Raw genomic sequence first — 23,134 nt, 5'->3', positions numbered from 1 at the left:
GTGGACACAGTTTTTAGATATATTAATGATAGTAAGAAGTGCAAAAGTGGTATTGTGAGACTCAAAGGTGAAGGGGTATGTTAGATAGATTGTGAGCCCACCGGGACAGATAGGGAAAATGCTTGAGTACCTGATTGTAAAACTGCTTACATAACCTTGATAGGCGGTATATAAACACCTAATAAACTTGAAACTACAGAAACTGATAAAGATAAGGCTGAATTGCTTAACAAATATTTCTGTTCTATGTTCACAGCTGAAGCGCCGGAAGCGAGACCACAGAAGACAGACACAAATAGGGATGGAAGTGTGCTAGACTCTGATTGATTTTCAGAGGATTGTGTTTGTGAGGAGCTAGCTAAACTAAAGGTGGACAAAGTGATGGGGTCGGATGGTATACATCCGAAGGTACTGAAGGAACTTAGGAAAGTTCAGGAGGCTCTGCTGGCTAACCTTTTCTATGCTTCTCTAGAGTTGGTAGTAGTACCAGAGGACTGGAGAAGGGTAGATGTGGTCCCTCTCCACAAAAGTAGAAGTAAGGAAGAAATAGGGAACTACAGGCCAGTAAATCTGACTCCTGTGGTAAGTAAATTATTAGAAATGCTTTGAAAATAGAGTATAGTGTTGTTTCTAGAATCCATTTCTAGAATCCTAAGTTCCTTGGGTTTTGGCCAGGTACTGCTGACCTGGATTGGCCACCGTGAGATGAGCTATTGGGCTTGAAGGACCATTGGGTGACCAGAGAATTTAGCAAAGCCCTCGGTATGGGCCCCAGTATGACAGACGGGATCAGGAACTGATTGAGTGGAAGCTGACAGAGGGTAGTGGGCAATGGAGATAGCTCTGAGAAAGGGGATGTTACCAGTAGTGTGTCTCAAGTTTTGATTAACATTTTTGTATATGATATTGTTGAAAGGATGTCAGGTAAGATTTGCCTCTTTGCAGTTGATACCAAAATCTGCAATAGAGTAGACACCCCTGATTGTGTGAGTAATATGAGGAAGGGTCTAGCGAATCTTGAAGAATGGCCTGAAATTTGGCATCTAAGATTTAATGCTAAGAAATGCAAGATCATACATTTGGGCTGCAAAAACCCAAAGGAACGGTACAGTTTAGGGGGTGAAGAACTTTTCTGCATGAAAGAGGAGCAGGATTTAGGTGTGATAGTATGTGATGATCTTAAGGTGACCAAACAGGTTGAAAAGGCGATGGCAAAAGCTAGAAGGATGCTTGAGTGCTTAGGGAGAGGTATGGTCAGTAAGAAAAAGGAGGTATTGATGCCCCTGTATGAAATTCTGGTGAGACATTAGAATAATGTGTATAATTCTGGAGACTGCACCTTCAAAAAGATATAAACAGGATAGAGTCGGTCCAGTGGAAGGCTACTCAAATAGTTGATAGTCTTTGTCATAAGGCGTATCGGGACAGACTTAAATATATCAATATGTATACTTTGGAGGAAAGGCAGGAGAAGGGAGAAATAATAGAGATGTTTAAATATCTACATGACATAAATGCGCATGAGGTGACTCTCTTTCATTTGAAAGGAGGCTCTGGAATAAGAGGGCATAGGATGAAGTTAAGAAGTAATAGGCTGAGGTGTAATCTAAGGAAATACTTTTTTACAGAAAGAGTGGTAGATATATGGAATAATCTCCCAGTAAAGGTGGTGGAGACAAAGACTATGTCTGAATTCAAGAAAGCGTGGAACAGGCATGTGGTATCTCTTAGAGAGAGGAAGAGATAGTGGATGCTGTGAATGGGCAGACTGGATGGGCCATATGGCCTTTATGTGCCATCATGTTTCTATGTTTCAGTATATTTAAGAATGTGTTCTCATCCTCAAAGTTTTGTTAGGCTTCTTGCCAACCAAATATTTTGTGCAATGTTAGTCACAGCATCTCAAAAAAGATAGCAGAATTAGAAAAGGTACAATAAAGGGTGATTGAAAAGATCAAAATGAGGTAATGGCTCCCTTCTAAGGAAGGGATAAAGACGTTAAAACTCCAGCCTGGGGAGGAGATGGTCAAAGGGAGATATGAAGAGAGCTATAAAATCATGAGTACAATGGAATGGATAAATGCAGAACAGTTATCTCCCCTAGTCTCAGTGCTTTTTGAAAGAGTTGCCATGAAGTTTCTAAGAAGTAAATTTAGAACAAATTAGAAAAATATATTTTGTCACCGAATGCATAATTAAATTCTGGAATTCATTGCTGAGTGAAGCAATACAAATAGCATAGCTGAGTTTTAAAAAAATGGATTGGACAAGTTCTTGGAAGAAAGGTCCATAAGCCATTAGTAAGATAGTATCCTTCTAGTTCTTAGATCCAGATTCTATAAACAGCAGCAAAACGCTCAGCCCAACCAAGAAGAGAATGACATGGATATGGTTCAATCAATGATCTGAAACAATGTCAAAACATAGAACTTCATTTCTGCAAATTGGCACTTAACGAAATAGCACTCATTTCAGCTACAGTGGCAAAATAATGCTCAGAATTTAGGAAGTTGGTTGGTTGGGCCATAGGCATCAGAACAGAGGAGGCCACAGGGGACATGGCCTCCCCAAAAATCTGGAATCGGAAGTATGGTTCTCCCAACTCCCCCACCTACTGTAATTTAAAATCTTCCAGCACAGCTGGCGGCACAATGAAGTGAGCCTTCCACTGTCGGCCTGCCCCAGAAGTGTATTTTCTGCAGCACTTTCTCGTCCTGCACAGGCAGGACGCTGCATAAAGAACACTTCCAGATCAGGCTGGCAATGGGAGGCTCACTTCTTTGTTCTGACAGCTGCCTGAAGATTTTAAATTATAGTGGCGGGGAGGTGGAAGGTGGGGGAGTCAGGAACTGGTCATACCATAGGATACAGCTGAGAAGGGGGGGGGGCTGGGGTTGGGAATGAGGGAACGACAGATGCTGCACGGGCTGCGGGTTAGGAAGGGAGGGAGAGAGAGATATGCATGGGTATAGTGTGAGAAGGGAGGGAAAGAGATGCCAGTAGGTGAGGGAAGAGAAAAAGAGAGTTGTTGGATATAGGGGTGTGGAGTGGGAGGGAAAGAGAGATGGTATGTATACATGGGAAAAGGAAGAAAGAGGGAGAATTGTTGAACATGATGGTAGTGGAGAGGAGGAAGGGAGAAATATTACACTGGGAGGGAGGAGAGATGACTCTAAGGGAGAGATGTCAGATTCCAGAGAATGGTGATTGAAGAAGGGGAGAGATAGATGCCAGACCAGGGAAGGAGATAGGAGAGATGCCAGACTGTGAGAAGGAAAGGATATTAGATACCAGACTGTGGGAAGGAGATGAGGGAGGTGGCAGACTGTGGAAAGGAAAGGAGAGAAGGAGAGATATGTTAGACCACAGGAAGAGGGAGGGAAGAAGAGAGAAATGCCAGACCATGGGAGAGGAGAGAGATTCCAGACTATGAGAAGGAGAGGAGAAAGATGCCAGACCATAGGAGGGGGAAGGGGAAAGACAGAGACCATGTCTGACCATGGGAGAGGGATAAGGAGGGATGAGATGGTGTATAGGGATGGAGAGGAAGGGGAGACAGTGCACAGCAATGGGTGTGGTAGGGAAGAGATAAGAAATGCTTTTTATGGATAGATGGAAATAGGGGAGAAAAAAAGGGAGGAAATGATACACAAGGATAGATGGGAAGGGAAGACATGGAAAGTTAGATAGATTTTGAGAAGAAAGCAGAAAAATGGAAGAAAGTTGAATGTTAAAAATTAATGCTAAAGATGGATGTAGACACCGGAGAGAACTGGCCTGTATAGGTGACTAACCTATGAAGGGTGATCAAACAGATTTATAAAAAAGCTCAGAGATACGAAACTCTGAAGGGAAGGTTGTGAGACCTCCCTTGGAGAAAGAGTTTATCTTCCAGTCATAGTCCTTTTATGAAAAGTCTTTGATCACTTCCTTCAAAGGTATATATTAAAACTCATCTCTAAACCTTTGAAGGAAGTGATCAAAGACTTTTCATAAAAGGACTATGACTGGAAGGTAAACTCTTTCTCCAAGGGAGGTCTCACAACCTTCCCTTCAGAGTTTCGTATCTCTGAGCTTTTTTATAAATCTGTTTGAGCACCCTTTATAGGTTAGTCACCTATACAGGCCAGTTCTCTCCGGTGTTTATTATAGCTTTTCTGGCTCTGTGTCTATTAACTTTATATCCCTGAATGCACTTTAGTAAAGATGGATGTAGGGCAGAAAGTGAAGAAGGAAAGAAAAACAGCAAATGGATAAGAAGGCCCTGATACACAATTAAGAGCACAGACAGAAGAAAGTGCAGTCAGAGACTGGGAAAGATGGTTAGAAAAATAAAATCACCAGACAAGGTAGGGGAAATGATTTTATTTTCAATTTAGTGATTGAAATGTGTCAGTTTTGAGATTTTACATATGCTGTCTATATTTTGCACTGGTCAGGAAAAAATGCATTTGTTTCTATTTCTCTGGAGTTGTACCAAAGCCCAAGACCGAGGGAGACTCCCAGAGAGATTTGGGAGGGAACTGGCAAGAAGCTGTAAATACTGTATGTGTGTATTTTAACCCAGAAATATTGTGTACCCCAAATAGCAAACAAAAGTGCATGATTTTCCAGGGTAATTTTCAATGCAGAAGTACAAACATAGTTTTTCTATGAAGATCCAACAGAGAAAACTATGGGCTCCTTTTACAAAGCCGCATTAGCGGTTTAACGCGCGTAATAGCATGCACTAATTTGCCGGCCACGCTAGCCGCTACCGCCTCCTCTTGAGCAGGCAGTAGTTTTTCGGCTAGCGTGGGGGTTAGCGCGCGCTAAAAAGGTGTGAGCAATAAAGCCGCTAACGCGGCTTCGTAAAAGGAGCCCTATGTGTGTCCTTAATACCCATGCACTCAGCTATAAATTTACCCTTTCATCTTTAAGACATCTTTAATATGACAGTTTTGATAGACATTTTTAATGATCTGTCCAGCTGACTGTTGTTCAGTCTGTTATTTTTTTTAAATCACTACTAATAATTCTTATTCATTTTCTTCAAGCAATTAACACTCGTATACAGGAGCTTCAGTCCACGTAATCTATCAGTTCCTCTTAAATCTCTTTTGCGGCACCCTTTCATTCAAGACCTGATTGAAAACTATCAACAGTACAAACTTCCTGTAAGTATTACAGTTTTCCATAGGAATCAGAGTGGTATCATCAGCTGAAGAGCATGTTTTACACAAGGAGGATTGCTCTTATAAAACTGCATGTAGGTATACATGCGTAAATGATAAGCCCATCACAAGAGTGTGTCTATTTTTACACAATCTGTGCATAAGCATTCCATGGGAATAGTTTGGGCAGAACTGAGGTGAAACTGCAATATACATGCATAGGGGTTGAAATTCAAAGTCATTTAAATCACATGCCCAGGGCTAACCAGACTCAGCAGCACTTAACCAGCTAGCACCACTGAATATGCCTGGCTAGCACCTTGGCTCAAACCAGCTATTTTGTGGCACATCTAATTAAATGCCAATGTTCAGTTCTTAAGAAAACAGCACAGGCAACCATAAAGTGCTGGGATACTTTATTCTTCAAATAAAACACACATACATGTTTGGCCCAATGGCTTTGATCAGAAGTCTGAATACAGATCTCAAAACTAATAGCCCGATCATGAGTTTGTATTTAAACAGAGAAGTGTAACTTCTAAACATGTATCACAACTGTGATTGTTTTACAATGTCACTATTGGCATGTCACAATAAGGACATGCCAATAGTGAGTTTTAAGATCTGTATTCAGACTCCTGATGCAGGCCATTGGGCCGAAACACATATGTGTCAAGTCTTTTTTTTTTTTTTTGTAAAGAATAAAGTATCCCAGCACTTTATGGTCACCTTCACTGTTTTCTTTTGTTTTTACTGTGAGAAGATGTCTTTCCTGTTTATGTTGTAATATTCGATACTTAACCAGATAAATAGGATTGCATAAAACACAGTCTTTTCTTTATCCAGTTTAAATTATCTGGTTCAGTTCTGAAATATCACACATAACTAGATATATGTTATCTAGCTTTTTATAAGTAAACACCAAAAAGTCCAACAGGACAGAGAACCCACGGGTATAAAACAGTACAAAAGGAAGTGGGAACGGACAATGATCACTCCACTGAAGAACACTGATGTAAAACCAACCTGTTTATTTCATAAAAGGACACAAGCAGAAGCTGTGGACCCGACACAGCACTGTGTTTCGGCGTCTGAGGAACGCCTGCATCAAGGGTCACTGTGGCGTATATGTTCACAGATGACAGGTCTGGGATAAAGCTCAGTCCAACTAACATGCCAGAGTAACCAAAATCACTGAAAATCACTTAAAAAATGCTTCCATAGCTTTTCAGTGATTTTGGTTACTCTGGCATGTTAGTTGGACTGAGCTTTGTTTTATCCGCAGGAGTAGAAGAAGACTCCGATTGAGGCTCACGAACCTTTGCCCTCCTTTTCCCCATCCTGACTATGTTAGCTACTCAACTTTAGAGGCTCCGCACCGAAACTTGGGAGCCAACAGCTTGTGCATCTGCTCATGACTGCACCATCTTGGGCTAAAAATCAACCATCAACCACTTATTCTCTACAAAGGCCAAAGCAGCTTACGTAAAAATACAGTACAAAATAATTTCATCACAATATGGCGATATACCAAATGCTAATAAAAGATCATGATAAAAGACAGTGATGATTCTTTTGTACTTTTATGTAAGTTGCTTTGGACCTTTATAGGAATTAAGTGATTGATAAATATTGAAGTAGTTTATAAAATATGCATGCACGTGCATAAAATGCTTGCACACATTTACAGTTGCTTTGGAGCAGGGTCTAAAGTTGTGTGGGAAGATTTGTGCGCTGTTTGGCACCACTGTATGAGCCTATCTTATAAAGACACTCGGAGGAGCATTTTCATTATGAAGTCCAAATCCAAGTTTGGACGTTATGCAGGAGACGCAATAACTCCAGAAGCAAACATACCCATTTTCAAAACTGCAAAACATCTATCTTGTTTTTTAAAAAATGGATATGTTTCTATTCTGTGCATCTTTCTTTTTGAAACATAAAAAAACACATTCAAAAGAAAAATGCAAAAATCAAGCCATTGGGATGTAGGGGGGACCAGCATTTTAGCAGACTGGCCACACAGACATCCCAACAGAAATGTGAAGCATCTCAGAGGACAACGCTTGAATAAGGTGGTGAGCCCATTAACCAAGACACATGTCTTGTACATATCTACACTTGGTCTCCTCAGCCCATTGAGGCAGACGTCACCTACTATCACCCATCCAAAGGCGAGTCGGTAAGAATATGGAGCATCAGGTGGTCCCACCTTCAATTCGAGAGCTCTGACCAGGTCTGGTATGTCTCTTCCTAGTAAGAGCAGGATCTTGGCTTTTAGATCCACTGGCTATATGTGTTCTGCTATTGGTTGCAGAAGAGAGTACTGTTGTACAACTTCAGGTGTAGGGATTTCTTCCCTGATATCTGGTATCTGGTTGCACTCAACTAGAGGTGAAAAATCTTGCTTGATGCTGCCATCCATTGCTTCTATAACATAACCACTTGCTTTTCTCCCCCCATTTTCCTGGTCCTCCCTGAACAGGTTCTAAGGTGGTTGGGGTAGTGGTTTCCCTGGATGTTAAACATATCAAAGAACTCTGTCCTTGCCAGAGACTGGTTGCTTTGTTCATCGATGACAACGTACAATTTCGCTGCCTTTTCTGGCTGCTCTTTAGGATATCCCTTTGCCACACCATATCTTGGTGCATGACGTTCCACTGAGGCCTTCTCCACACACCTCTTTTTGTAGTAATGTTCTGTGATGTAATTTGCTCTGTCCCCTTTTCCCTGCTGTGGCCTGACTCTGGGGCAGGGGTCCTCAGAGAGGTCAGTCTACTCCTGCCAGGATGTAAGGCACTGACGTGTTAGTCACTATCACACACTGTGCACTTAATGGCTGCTTTACAGTCTTTAGCTATGTGTTTGGTTGAAGAGCAACACTTAGAGCAAATTCAGTATTTTCTCAGCAACTGTTTTCACTCTCTTAAGGTATTCTTCTTGAACCCTCAACATTTCAGAAAAGGATGTGATTTCTTATGTATTGGAGCTCAGAGAGGTTTTGACAAGTCCTCTTAAAGATTTGTGCAATAACTCCTTGGAGATGGGACAGGTTCCATGGGATTAGAGAAGAGTGGATGTGGTCCCTCTTCACAAAAGTGGTCACAGAGATGAAGCGGAAACTAAAGGCTGGTAAGCCTCACTTTAGTTATTGGAAAAATAATGGAAGCGTTGCTGAAGGAACGGATAGTGAAATTCCTACAATTTAATGGGTTACAAGATCCGAGGCAACATGGTTTTACTAAAGGTAAATCATGCCAAATGTATCTAAATGAATTCTTTGACTGGGCGACCAGAGAATTGGATCAAGGACGTGCACTAGATGTAATTTACTTAGATTTCAGCAAAGCCTTTGACACATTTCCTAACAAAGAAAAACCTTCAAAGACCCAGCGGATTCAGAATACCGCTGCTAAGCTTATCTTCGCAAAAAGCAAATTCGACCACGTCTCACCGCTTTTATCCAAGCTCCACTGGCTTCCGATTATCTCCAGAGTCCACTTCAAATGTGCCTGCCTCACTTTCAAGATCCTACACGGTATTCTCCCTCCCTTCATTCCTCTTTCTTGGAACTCCTCTAACCCCAATTCTGCCAGATCCACCCAAAAACTGAAACTTTCCTTTCCCTCTCTAAAAGGCGTTTCACTTGTAGGAAAACTAGGTTCTTCCCTCCCTTTCAGAATCACTCAGCTCTGGAACAACCTTACCTCCCCTCTTAGGAATCTGAGCTCTCTCCAACTCTTCTGTAAACATCTGAAAACCTGGTTATTCTAGTCCTCTAAATTTTCTCTTCATTTTGCCTCTTCCCTCCACTGGAGTTCCTTTCTACCCTAACTCTTGTTAACCGTGTCGAGCTTTATGAATGTAGAGATGATGTGGTATACAAACCTAAGGTTTAGATTAGATTAGATTTCCTCATAGGAGGTTCTTGAATAAACTTGACAGGCATACACTGGTCCCTTATGCCTCCACTCCACGTGGTTCCAGACCTGGCCCCAGCATGCACTTCTCTTTCATTTCCAGAGTTCAGACTGCAGGGGACAGCTCTTTTTCACTGAGATGGATCAGCTGGTTTTTACTGGTGCCAGGCCATGGGGGAAATCAGCTGTTTTTTTGCCAGCACCGGAAAAGTCGACATTAGATGCGCAGCCCAATTTGGCACCTGCCATGGCCCACTACTGGTCCGTGGCCCAGTGGTTGGGGACCACTGCTCTAGAGGAGAGGAGGGACAGCTGAGATATGATACAAAAATTTAAATACTTGAAAGGTATTAACCTTTTCCTATCGTGTGTCCTGGATGACGGGACATTCCAAAAATGTTATTGCCATCGTATGTCCCATACTAATAAAGAGCCAGGAACACAAAATATTTGAATTTACAGACTTATGACTTATTTACATTATGTTTACAATAGCCGTAAATGATAGCGGTGAATAGTACAAAACTTTGCTAAAATAATTACGATTGGAACCAGCATAACGTAAAATTTATTACGATAGGAAAAGGTTAATATAGAAACAAATCTTTTCCAGAGAAGAGAAAATGGTAAAACTAAAGGGCATGAATTGAGGTTGTGGGGTAGCAGACTTAGGAGTAATGTTAGGAAATTATTTTTCACAGAGTAGGGTGGTGGATCCATGGAATTTCCTCCTGAGGGAGGTGGTGGATATGAAACGGTGACCGAATTCAAAAAAGTGTGGAATGAACACAGAGGATCTCTAATTTAGAAAATGAATGGTATGAAGCAAACTAAGGCCAGTTCTGGGCAGTCTTACACAGTTTGTGTCCCGTATATGGCATTCAGTTTAGGATGGGCTGTGAAGGGTTTTGATGGAAGCTCCAGTAACAGGATGATTAGGATAGGCTGGAGTGAGCTTTGATGACAACTCCAGTAGTGGAAACCTAAAGACGGTATTGGGTAGACTTCTACGGTCTATGACCCAGAAATATTAAAGAAAAAAGACAATTTAGCCATGAATGTATAATGCATGTGATTATTGGGCAGACTGAATGGACCGTTCAGGTCTTTATTTGATGTCATTTACTGTGTTTCTTTGTTACCAAGTGTGTAACAGTGGCCAAAAACATCAAACAAGATGCTAGGAATTATTAGGAAAAGGGTGGCAAATAACACAATCTAATAATAATATTATAATGCCTCTGTGTCATTCCATGGTGCAACTTCACCTTGAATACTGTTTTCAGTTCTGGTTGCTGTATCTCAAAAAAGATCCAGTAGAATTAGAAAAGATTCAAAGAAGAATGACCAAAATGATAAAGGGGATTCAAGTCCTCTCATATGAGGAATGGCTAAAAAGGTTAGAATGGGAAAGGTACCCACACATGCGCAGTAGGATGCTGCTAGAAATTTCTACTTGCTGTATACACCAGGCTCCGTTGGAAGATATCATCCAGATTTGGCCTGGTGTCTTCAGAGAATACCTGCTACAGGTAAGTAACTTCACTATACTGACCAACTGAATATTGCCCTCAGTGTTTCAACTGATACATCACGAGTTTTAATTACTACTTTTGTATACTTTTGAACCCAAATAATGCAAGGATTAGAATTTCCTTTTAATGTTAAGTCCTTTTAGGACTTAAGTTTCCAGAAGATTGCTTAAGCAGCTGAGGGGCATAGTTATCAATGCAGGCTACCATTAAGATGGATTATATTCCCATCAAGGGTGTGATTCCAATCATCAAGGGTGTGATTTCCAGTGTGTTTTTCAAGTTTCGGCTACTAAGGAGGCTGCATGATTATTTATCAGATGACAACTTTTTAACAGTTGTTACATTATTGATAACACTATTGTTGGATTACTGCAACTCTATTTATGTAGGGTTGCCTAAATGTGTTTTGCGTGCCTTGCAGATGGCACAGAATGCTGCTGCTCGTCTTATTGCTCATGTGTCCAAATTTGACCATATCACCCCAATATTATGCGCACTTCATTGGCTGCCTATTGAGATGCGGGTAGAATTTAAGATCTTGTGTTTGATGTTCAAGTTGCTTCAAAGCAATTGTCATATAGCCGTTCGCTCACTTTTTCGATAGTACTCTCCTACCCATGAGTTGAGGTCTGCTGACAGTTTAAGATTGGAAAGTCCATCCTTAGTAACTGTGAAACTTGCTGGCAATAGGAATTCCACGTTGTTGGTTCGGGGCCCAGTTCTGTGGAATGCCCTGTCAGCTTCTATGCGTCAATTGACCATGCTTTGTCAATTTAGAAAAGAGGTAAAACTATATTACACATGGTTTTGGCACCAGCTGGGTAGGTGCATGAAATTCTATCTTTTAATGTTAGGCTGTGGTTGGTACCAGCTTTGAGCTGTCTTTTTGAAGATGTATTTTATGATTGTGTAAAGATGTTCAGATGTTTTATGATGTTCTATGATTTTTTTTTCTTTTTGATGTGTACTATTATTGCATTTTGTTGTTTGTTATTTGCTGATTTTGTATGTTTACATTGGTCCCCGCCTAGACTTGTAGATAGACGGGCTACAAATAATTTTAAATAAATAAATATTACTACAGGTCCTATTTTATTTAGTGAGACTAAGGTGTGCTAACCACTAATGCGTCCATAGACTAACATGTACGCGTTAGCTTTTAGCATGTGATAAATCAATTAGCACCTTAGTAAAAGAGGGCCCTAGTTATTAATGGCTGGAGTTCACAGTATAGTAGCACATCTTAACAGAAGCCCACAATGATAATGTTCTCCCTCGAGTGTTCATTGTTAACTAGAATCTTAGATTTAAAGATACAGTTAAATCACCTCTAAATATATTTATCACATATTCTTTTTACTTTATTCTTCACAGAACATTCAAGTGATACTTCAAAAAGTCAAAGAGACTCATCAAAATGAGGGAGAGATGCTGATCTCATTCATGAGTTAAAAAAATAAATGAAAACATGAAAAGGAAATCTGAAATTTGTGAATTTCTAAGGAAGAGTCTGTATGCATATTTCTAATATTTTGTCGACCATTGCTATATCAGCTAAACTCTGCAGTTTTTATTTACTTTTTGTTAAATAAAGGATAATTTTAAATTAGATTTTGGTATTATGGGGTAAAAGCTAGTGCAATCTATATAACAAATAATATTTAAACAGTGCAGCAAAAATATTGCAGTGTAGAATCATGATCTATGTCTAATCTGGGCAGTTTCCTCTGAGCATGGTTTATAGGATCACCATCCCAAATCAGTAATAAGATACCTGGAAATGTAGGCCAAAAATGTGTGTTTGAACACCACCTATATGTGTCCAGTTGTCTGACTAACGCAGGGGGCAATTTTATAACATATTTCCATTTCACATGTATGTTTAGAGTACTAGCATATACGTGCATTTGTGTGCATCTGCCAATATGCTACCTAAGTACTATTCTGTAAACAAGTGTATCTTGCATAGCGAGTATGTGCATGGGGGGGTATATACATGAGCAGAGTATGGGTGGGATGTGTCCTTATGGAAAACTATAAAGTACGCATATACTTTTGTCATTTAAGGCCCACAGTTAAACTAATACTATGGTTGGCATTAAGTACTTGCACCTAATTGTCTATGCACATATGCACTATAATCAGTCATACTAATATCTATAAAGGAAAGTAGGTGTGTACTTTCCATTATAAAACAGGCTCCTGCCAGGCACCTTGTTGAAGAATTGTCTTTTCAGTAGGTCTTTGAAAAATGACCCCTTTGTAACTCAGACTTTAAAATTGTGGTATGGTAAACTTTGCATACAAGAAAATCAATGGATTGTGATTTTAGGACTACCTCTAATACTTAGCCAGTGTAAAATGTGGACTTATTCATTATATAGAAATTGTAAATCACAGTTATCTCTCTAGAGGCAGAGTATGGGCCAGATGCTCATAAATTTCTGTATTTCATTGTCTTTTATTTGGATAAATGTAACAAACACTATCTGAAGCTGGACAATGGGAATAAATACTATAAACATGTTTATTGCTAATAATATCCTATACTATTAATAAAATAAATTTGGCATTTAAATCATAGTAAGGGTAGTAGGGGTGTGCAAAGAGTATCAAAAGGGCATGATATGATTCTTCTTTTATACTGCTAGATACATTTCACAAATAAAAAATTTAGGCAACAGTATATAACACCTTTATAATAAACAGGAACATACATTATATTTCAATTTAATATTTCTAAATTTTAAATACAACTAAGTCTGAGTTTAAATTTAAGAAAGGGATTTTGGATTTAACTTATGCCTTTTTCAAGTCATAGCTCAAGGTGAGTTATATTCAAGTACAGTAGGTATTTTTCTGTCCCTGAAGAGCTTAAAATCAGGGGGAGGGGAGGAGAGGGGGGGTCGTATTCAAAGTAATTTAAATGGCCACAAGAGACTCCTGACTATTCACTTGTGTAGGGCTATCCAGGGATATTCAGCACTTGACTTGACATTACCAGTGACTTTCTCCTCTAACCAATATGCTGAAGCCAGCCAGTTTGTGGGTGGTCCAAGGGCGATATTAGGGCAGAGTGGAAACTTATCCAGTTAGTAGTAATCTTCAGTTTACTACTGACTAACTGCATAAAGTTAGTACAGCAAAACATCTGTCCTAACTTCATATGATGAATTAACTAGGCATCGATCAGAATGTCTTCTGGTGCCTGGTTAGCTTCCAGGTCAACAGTCAAATTCTGGTATTGGGAACTGCATTAAAAATCCACAGTTAAGTCAGCCTGCTGCTGGAAGTGGCTTGTAAGCCACTCACTACTGTGGGCTGAATATCGCCCCTTAAATCTATACCTGAAATTCAATAGGGTAATTATTAAGAAATATTAATGCCCTAACAATTCTTAGTGACTCCTTAATGCACATTAGATTACTGTAATACACATTAATATGAGGTATCAGAGGATATATGCAAAGCATGGAAATGCATGAAGAGCATTGGATAATACGACTTATAATGAACATCACTAGCTGTCTTATTCCTGGAAAAATATTGCTAGTAAAAAGCTGGCAACATTTTTCCTTCCTGGGGGCACTGAGCTGCAAAATTGCAGCCAATTTTTCCTGGGCATTTTATAAAGGGGCTAGAATATGATACTCAGAACTGACCCCACTCCATCCCCCACCCCCCCCACATGGCCCTTTTGAGAAGGATCCCTACTCCCATCCTAATGGCCCCATCAATCAAGACACCTCCCACCAAAGCCTTCCCTCCCCTCCCCAACCTATACTTGACAAAATTCTTGGTGTCTAGTATGCTTGGGGCAGGAGAGATTCTCCAGTCAGTCCTGCCCTTTGCCGGCATCAAGTTCAAAATGGCACAAGTGACCCCTAGCAATAGTCTTGCAGTGCTAGGAGTCATGTTGCCAGAAACAGAACAAGACACAGTTTTTATAATATATAGGTAACAAAGGCTCTTATACGCCCAAATTATATTTTTTATTTGAGACAGTAAAGCAAACTGTGGTATCTCCTTTTTTTCACATTAGTCCTTATAGATGGCCATTCTTTGGCCTGGTATATATTCCAAATTTGTCCCCATTCCCATCTCCACAGATAACTACGGGGAACTATCCCATGTCATTCTTTAGTGTCTATCTCAACCTCAGTCCTTCTACACCAGAATTCTTCAATGTAAGGCTTGAGGGTCAGTGGCTGGGCCCATTCATACTCTGATTCTTCCCTCTCTCCCTAAAGAATGACATGGGAATGAGCTCTTCCAATAGGTGTAGTTATTTATTTACTAGTATTTGCGATTCCTCCTTATATTTGATAATATCCAGGTTGGTTACAACATCATATAAATTAAATATTCAATCAAATAATTACTTCAACATTATTAAATTACAATACGCCTTTCAAAATAAAAATGTAAACTACCGGTAAGACACAATTCATACAAGGGCAGTCATTTATTACAAAACATGATTGGCCACAACAAAATAGTTCCAATCATCACCATCTACCCCTGACAATGAATCATGAGAGGTCAGTATTCAACCTGGACAGTCAGAGATGTTTCTAAACATCAGCTACTGTGGCTGAAATAAATCTTGCTATTCAGTGCCAGTGTTCATATAGCATCTAGCATTAGATAGGATAGTCAGTGATGGCAGTGATATTCAGCCTCCTACCTGGATAGCTAACCAGATAAAATTAGGGCAGCCTGTATACTGTTGCAGTGTTATCTGAACAAGTATCCGGCTAGCTGCTGAATATTGTTGTTACCCAAACAAACACTACTCCACGCAAAAACTGCCACAACCTCAACAAGATACTACAAAAAGGCAGAATAGTCAAAGGTTCAAGGAAGGGGTCACTCAGAGGAGTTGTAATCCCCTACCGCTCTAAACAGCAAAATAGTTTTTAAATGTAGGGAGCCCTCAGTGTGAACGAGCAGCCATAGGAGACCAGCTCCAACGCTTCACAGGCAGGCAGAGGTCATAAACTCCTACCCGCACACCATCACTGGGCCCCCGTTGTGTGCAATGATTTAAATAAATTACATGAAGTGAAAACACTCACTACTCAATCAACTATAATCACACATGAAAGTGAAAAACAACATGAAAAACCTTTGACTATTCTGCCTTTTTGTAGAATATTGTTGTTAAGCAGACAACTCCAGGAGCTGCCAGCACTCCATCCACACACTGCCCCAGCCCTATACAATAATTATCTGGATAATACCACTCAAAATCAATGAATGACACTGGTCAGCAGCATTTAACTAGGTAGCAGATACTGCTACCAAATAAGTGCTTTTGAATATCAGGCCTGTAAGGTATAGTTTCCTAGGATCAGACAGCTATGCTTGGCAATGTGTGAAAAGTCTTAATAGGGTCATTACTCCAGAAATGATAATATTCCACTTCAGTCATGTGCACAAAGATCTCCACGTTGCTGAACGAACTGTGTTTGAGTTTGGAATTATATAATATAAAATGATATAATCTGAAGTGGTTTTTTAAATAACTTTAGAAATAGTTATATAAACTTCCATTTATATTTATTAAAAGTTGATTACCTGCTTCAGCTATACACATCATCAAATAAGCAAAACCAATTATTAAAAAATAACATTCATACACTAGTACACTTATTTATATATAATTAAAAAAAAAATCAACTCTGTTATCCAGAAATGCCTGCATATACCATTAATTAAATAATCCAAAAGGAAGGAAGAAAATCCCACGGACAAACAAAGAAAGAGTGGGGAAGGGACTGAATACATCAACCTAAGGAACAAATGTAATTTTATTATAAACCAAAATCACTTAAAATCATATCATATATATAAAGCCTTATGAAAAGTCCAAGTCTACCTCCACACTGAATAGCAATCTGACCTTTAACTTATCAATTATTATCAATTTGCTTGACTGGCTAATTGAGGTTATGTGGGGATGTTACATCTTTTAAGAGAGATCTAAAAACGCATTTGTTTGTGCAAGCCTTTTGGTAGAGCTAAGGGTTTTTGAAAGTAAAACTGTGGAGACAGTGTGGTGGAAGAGTTTGTGGGATTTGTAACTGTTGTCGTCAAATTGATGTTCAATTGATGTCTGTTTTATTGTAATCCGCTTAGGATCTAAGCGGAATAGAAATGTAATAAAATAAATATTTATTTATTCATTCATTCATTCATAACAGTTATAGACCACAAAACTAATTAAAGCCATTATTTGGAATTGATTATAGTTATTGAAGATATTTCTGCTTATAATAAAATGTAACATATTTTACTCTCTTAGGTTTTAAAATCTACTTTTAGTTCCTAGAGATACAAACCACTCGATATTCAGCACTATTTAGCTGGCCAGGAATGGCTGTTGGCCGGCTAAATAGCACTTAGGATAGATTCACAAAGCAAACCAATCGTGTATCAATCGGTTTGCGACCCCTTTACTATCAAATTTCCATCCGGCCTGATTCACTTACCTCTCCTGCGATCCGCTTCAAATCCATGCATGCAAATGAAGTGAAACGCATGCAAAGTAGGCTGGGACGTGATTCACAACACCAAATTTCTGATCCAACTGGGCTGGACGATCACCTGAAAAAGCGACTGCTGGGGACCAGTCGAAAGCGTCTTTCCGACTGGAAGCCCTGCTCTCTGCCCTGCAATCTCTCTTGCCTGCTCTCCCCAAATGCTGCCGTGCTCTGCCTCGATCTTCCCCGAATCTCTCCTGCCACATTGCCATTCTCCTGCGCTTCCCTGAAGCTCTCCTGCTGCATCGCCGTTCTCCTGCCCTTCCATGAAGCTCTCCTGCCGCATTGCCATTCTCCTGCCCTTCCCTGAAGCTCTCCTGCCACATCGCCATTCTCCTGCCCTTCCCCGCCCATGGGCTTGCAGGGCTAAAAACTAACAAAAAAAAGTTTAAGTTAAAAAAAAAAAAGGTTGCGTCTCAGACGGGCATGCGCAGGGATCACTACAGAGCGATCACCCCCATCTGCATATTTTTCGTTCCTGAATTTATCGGACCTGCCTGGATTGGACCCCGATCGGGCAAGTTAGTGAATCCCAGCTTTAGTTGCCTAAGTGCTAATTTCAGTGTGAGATGGCCGCTGAATATCAGTGGTTAGTAGCTAGCCAGCCAAGTCATGTGACTTAACCAGCTACCCTTGAAGACCAATGGCTGGCTAAGTCATGTGGCCAATCCAGGCTGCTTAAATAGCTAGTCTATGATTGCTATAAACTTAGCTGACCAGTGTTGAATTTTGATATGGCCGGATAAGTTTTTACTAGCCAAAAATAGACCACATATTCAATAGTCACCAGAAATGGCCTGGCATTGAATATCTAGGCTCAGCGCTGACCATGGGAGAAAGCCCGGCTAACTCCCATGGTCTGAATATCGACCCCATAATGCCTAGAATGTAGAATATTGATGTATAGATATGAAACTATGGTAACAGAAAGTATAAGTTTTAGAAAATTTCAGGAAATCTGTATGCATATCAATAATTATTTATGTTAGTTACTGTAATTGAATATTTTGCTGTATCAGATAAAATATGTTACAATATAATATTAGCATCCTCTGAGAGGTGTTAATGTCAAGTTCACTAAATGGAAAATGTATTTTAGAAAATCTTGTGAATTCAATAAAAATATACGAATATAAACTCTTCTTGTTGATTACCTGTAAGTGTTAGTCTCTGAACAAACACCTTGCCAAGAAAGAATTTGAAATGTACAGTAATTTGCTCTAGATGCAAAAACTAATAATAACATTTTTCAAGTATATTCAAATCAAAAAGCCTGTGATGAAATCAGTTGGACCTCTAGATAACCAATGTGGTTATATTAGAAGCTCTAGTCATGTTGTAGACATCTGAAAATTGGCATATAGGCATCCATATTGCATGGATGTCTAAATTCTGATTTTTTAAAGCCAGGGTTTGGGTATCTAAAATTGTGGTATGTCCTTATGTTAAGGAGATATGGTCTGGGTGTCTTTTGGGTGGGATTAGGGAGGAGCCACAATATGGATGTCCAACTGCAATTGCAAAACAGGAAAGGACGTCCATATCCAGAAAGATGGATGTCTTTATTTATACCTGGAACTTGGCTCATCCAGGTTGTAGAAAGGTGTTCTGAGCAACATGATGAGGAATTCAGTAGTATGACTGAGACTGCCTGAATCCTCAGTGCTGTTTCCATTTCTCATTACTGTGTCAGTGTTCCCACTGCTGCTGTCACAATAATTTCAGTGGTGCTAAGGGAATCCACCAATCTATAATAATAAAACACTAAGTGCGCATGCGCACTCCTACCTGCGTGATCCGTATGTCCATGACAGGCAGGAATGCGCATGCGCGCTACTGGCAGAGCAATTGTAAAGCGCGGACCTCCCTGCTCTCCAGCTCCTTCAGGCATCAAGCAGCAGTCCTCCATCCAGTCCACCGAAGCGGCTCTTCTGTCTGCCGTCCTCTTCAAAAACGCCTACTGAGGATAATGGCTGGCAGTAGCGAACCTCGCAGGCCATTCTGCACTTCAGTAGCACATTCCATCTGACACACCAGATCACGTCAGAGGGAACGTGCTACTGAGGTGCATAGCGCCTGTGAGGTTTGCTACAGCCGGCCGCGATCCTCAGTAGACTTTTTTTTAAAGAGGAGGGCAGACACGAACGATCAGGAAGCCAAATGCTGGACAGGGGGAGCAGGGAGGAAGATAACAGGAAGGGGAACCTACTGCTGGACAGGGGGAGCAGGGAAGAGGTGCTGTTAGACGGGGGAAGTAAAAGGAAGGGAGAAGGCCTATTGCTGGACAGGGGGAACAAGGAAGAGGTGCTGCTAGGCAGGAGGGGAGGTAAAAGGAAGGGAGAAGGCCTACTGCTGGACAGGGGGAGCAGGGAAGAGGTGCTATTAGACTGGGGGGGGAGGTAAAAGGAAGGGAGGCCTACTGCTGGATAGGGGGAGTAGGGAAGAGGTGCTGTTAGATGGGGGGGGAGATAAAAGAAAGAGAGAAGGCCTACTGCTGGACAGGGGAACAGGGAAGAGGTGCTGTTAGATGGGGGGGGAGATAAAAGAAAGAGAGAAGGCCTACTGCTGGACAGGGGAACAGGGAAGAGGTGCTGTTAGACAGTGGGGGGGGAGGTAAAAGGAAGGGATAAGGCCTACTGCTGGACAGGGGGAGCAGGGAAGAGGTGCTGCTAGACAGGGGGAGGTAAAAGGAAGGGAGAAGGGCTGCTGTTGGACAGGGGGAGCAAGGAAGGGGTGTTGCTGGACATGGGGGAGGTAAAAGGAAGGGAGAAGGACTACTGCTGAACAGGGGGAGCAGGCAAGGGGTGGTGGTGGACAGCCGAGGAAAGAGAGACAGAAAGAAAGACAGACAGCGGACAAGCAGAGAGAAAGAGAAAGAAAGACAGACACACACATCTCTATCCTAGCACCCATTAATGTAACGGGTTTAAAACTAGTAGCATAATAAAGCTTTCTGTTTGACATCATCAGAAGTCAAACAGGCTTATTTCAGGTAAGCAGTGCCCTCTATGTGAACTTTGACATCCTGCCTTAGGGAAGAATGGAAGGATTAGGAGAGACTCAGAACATGTAGGAAAGTTGTAGAAAGATAAGAGAGCCCATTAAAATTAAAAGGATGGCAGAAGAAATCCTCCTATGTCTATAAAATGGACCTTCTGCTCAGAAACAGTCACTTCTGCTGTCTCCGACCTGTAGTCCATAGGAAGACCTACTTGCCAAGACTGTGGCAATTATAAGACTCTGGGAAAAGTAGTTGGCCTTGGCCTTGCTCTAGCACCCTCACAAGCACAATATGACAATAGTATAAGAGATAAGAGGCCAAGCACTAGAAACTAGAAAATCACTGGCTTGTTAAACATAGAAGCATGATGGCCCATCCAGTCGGCCCATTCACAGCATCCACTATCTCCTCCTCTCCCTATGAGATCCCATGTGCCTGTTCCACACTTTCTTGAATTCTGGCATAATAAACAACCAAATACTTTTATGGTCAAACAGTGACTCTAGATTTCTAAGTGAGCGCTCAGACCCATAACCAAACTCTAGTGAAAAGTCACGGAGTCAGTTATAATAGAGACCATCACAGCAAGTTCACTGTCTCTGCCACCTGCTAATAACATACAAGGAAAAGATAGATAACTTATCTGAATGCAGGATGGCACTGTTGTTGCTCTTTCATTGCTCAGGGTACATATTTAAAGAACTAACACATTGCAACTGCCATAAGCTGTTAAACCTCCCAACCCGGGTTTTACGATTGGCTTCCTCAGGAGGGGCACTGCAAAGGAAAAACAATAACATTCTAACCACCTTCTACTGTGACAACAGGGTCAGGGCGAACTAGAAACCCAAGACTAAGGAAGCTAGCTATGACTACTTTTGAATAACCTTTCTGCACTAGAGCTGCTTCCTCAAGAGCCATGCTATAAGACCAAAGCATTCCAGATTCTCCATGGGAACTGGACCCTGCGACAGGAGATCCAAATGCACCAGCAATTTGAGACCTCTATCCTTTTGAAGGTGCACCAAGTTCATATTCTTTTGCCTTATGATAAACCCGATGAAGTTTTGTTTGAGAGAAATCCAGTGTCCGGGTTTTCCTTCTACCAGCCATATAAAAGGTGCATCAAAAATCTTCCTTGTGGTCCGAGCCGTATTTTCCCACTTACCTGGGCCTGGCCCGGCCACAATACGCTCTCTTCATGAATGGTGTGGTATCTTCGCCATTAAACGGAAGAAAGTCAGCGGGGAGTGGGATAGAACACATCAACCTTGTAACATACACAATTTATTTGTCGACTGGGTCATTGCACATTAAGGATATTATATTCATATATCTGCATAATAAGACTTTAGATTCATGCTCCTTTACATATATTTTATTTTGAATTTGTATGAATAAATTGGGTTTGTTTCAAGGTTGATGCGTTCTATCCCACTCCCTGCTGACTTTCTTCAGTTTGGACTTTATGTGGGGTTTTTGTTCCTTTTTGCTTTGCATTGTAGCTACTCCATTCCCATATATATCTTTGTCCATCGTTTGGGGTCCAAGCTTTTCTTCCATGAGCACACAACAGACATATTTGTTTAGCAGCTGCACTTTTTCCTCAATAGTCTCCACACCTCGGTTCTCTCAGCACCTCGGAGTCTTGCAGATTCACCTCTGGCCGCCTTCTCCTTTTCAATATACCTGAATGTATGGCACAGTGGTTAAAGCTACAGTCTCAGCACCCTGTGGCTGTGGGTTCAAATCCACATTGCTCCTTGTGATGCTGGGCAAGTCACTTAATCCCCCAGTTCCTCAGGTACATTAGATAGATTGTGAGCCTGCTGGGACAGACAGGGAAAAATGCTTGAGTATCTGAATAAATTAATGTAAACCATTCTAAGCTTCCTTGGGAGAACAGTATAGAAAATTGAATAAATAAGTTGCATTTTTATATCATGCTTTGGATCTTTAGTCATTTTTTTTTTTTTAAATTCTGCATGTGTCTTTGCTATCCTTGGTTTTCTTTTGGTCTCTTTCAGCATTATTCCTTATTCTTTCAGGGGCAATTTCTCCAAATGCATTTGCATATAACATAGCAAGAAATGAACCTCACAAGCTCAAGGAATGGGCATCGACATGGCAGATGAGGTTCAACAAGGATAAGTGTAAAGTGAAGCATGTCGGTAACAAAAATCTCATGCACGAATACAGGATGTCCAGGGCAGTACTTGGAGAGACATCCCAGGAAAGGGACTTGGGAGTTCTGATTGACAAGTCGATGAAGCCGTCCATGCAATGTGCGGCAGCAGCGAAAAGGGCGAACAGAATGCTAGGAATGATAAAGAAGGGGATCACGAACAGATCAGAGAAGGTTATCATGCCGCTGTACTGGGCCATGGTGCGCCCTCACCTGAGTACTACGTACAGCACTGGTCGCAGTACATGAAGAAGGACACGGTACTACTCGAAAGGGTCTAGAGAAGAGGGACTAAGATGGTTAAGGGGTTGGAGGAGCTGCTGTACAGAGAAAGATTAGAGAAACTGGGCCTCTTCTCCCTCGAACAGAGGAGATTGAGAGGGAACATGATCGAAACATTCAAGGTACTGAAGGGGATAGACTTAGTAGATAAGGACAGGTTGTTCATCCTCTCCAAGGTAGGGAGAATGAGAGGGCACTCTCCATAGTTGAGATAGATTCCATACAAACGTAAGGAAATTCTTCACACAGAGAGTGTAGAAAACTGGAACGTTCTTCTGGAGTCTGGCATCGGGGAAAACTCCCTCTAGGGATTCAAAACAAAGTTAGGCAAATTCCTGCTGAATAAGAACGTGCGCTGGTAGGGCTAGTCTCGGTTAGGGTACTGGTCCTTGACCAGAGGTCCATAGCGTGAGCGGACTTCTGGGCATGATGGACCACTGGTCTGACCCAGCAGTAGCAATTTTTATGTTCTTATGTTTTAAGCCAGGATAGGTGGAGTATGATCTCAGTCTC

At 41.0% G+C, this 23,134-nt stretch overlaps 1 protein-coding gene and 1 long non-coding RNA gene across 2 annotated transcripts in view; one reads left to right on the top strand and one right to left on the bottom strand.

Annotated features, from left to right (window-relative positions):
* Positions 1-17,340, top strand: part of SPEF2 (sperm flagellar 2) — a 544,154-nt gene extending 526,814 nt beyond the window's left edge. Inside the window, exons 33-34 of the mRNA XM_033932867.1 lie at positions 5,037-5,156; positions 11,983-17,340. Coding sequence (XP_033788758.1) covers positions 5,037-5,156; positions 11,983-12,060 — 198 coding nt within the window. The 3' untranslated portion in view covers positions 12,061-17,340. The remainder of the gene's footprint in view (positions 1-5,036; positions 5,157-11,982) is intronic.
* LOC117355004 overlaps positions 1-23,134 on the bottom strand; it is a 217,928-nt gene that overhangs the window by 43,534 nt on the left and 151,260 nt on the right. The gene's annotated exons all lie outside the window — the stretch shown is intronic.

This window comes from Geotrypetes seraphini, chromosome 1 (assembly GCF_902459505.1).
Source record: "Geotrypetes seraphini chromosome 1, aGeoSer1.1, whole genome shotgun sequence".
In the NCBI taxonomy this organism is placed as follows: domain Eukaryota; kingdom Metazoa; phylum Chordata; class Amphibia; order Gymnophiona; family Dermophiidae; genus Geotrypetes; species Geotrypetes seraphini.
This window is presented reverse-complemented; position numbering and strand designations above follow the sequence as displayed.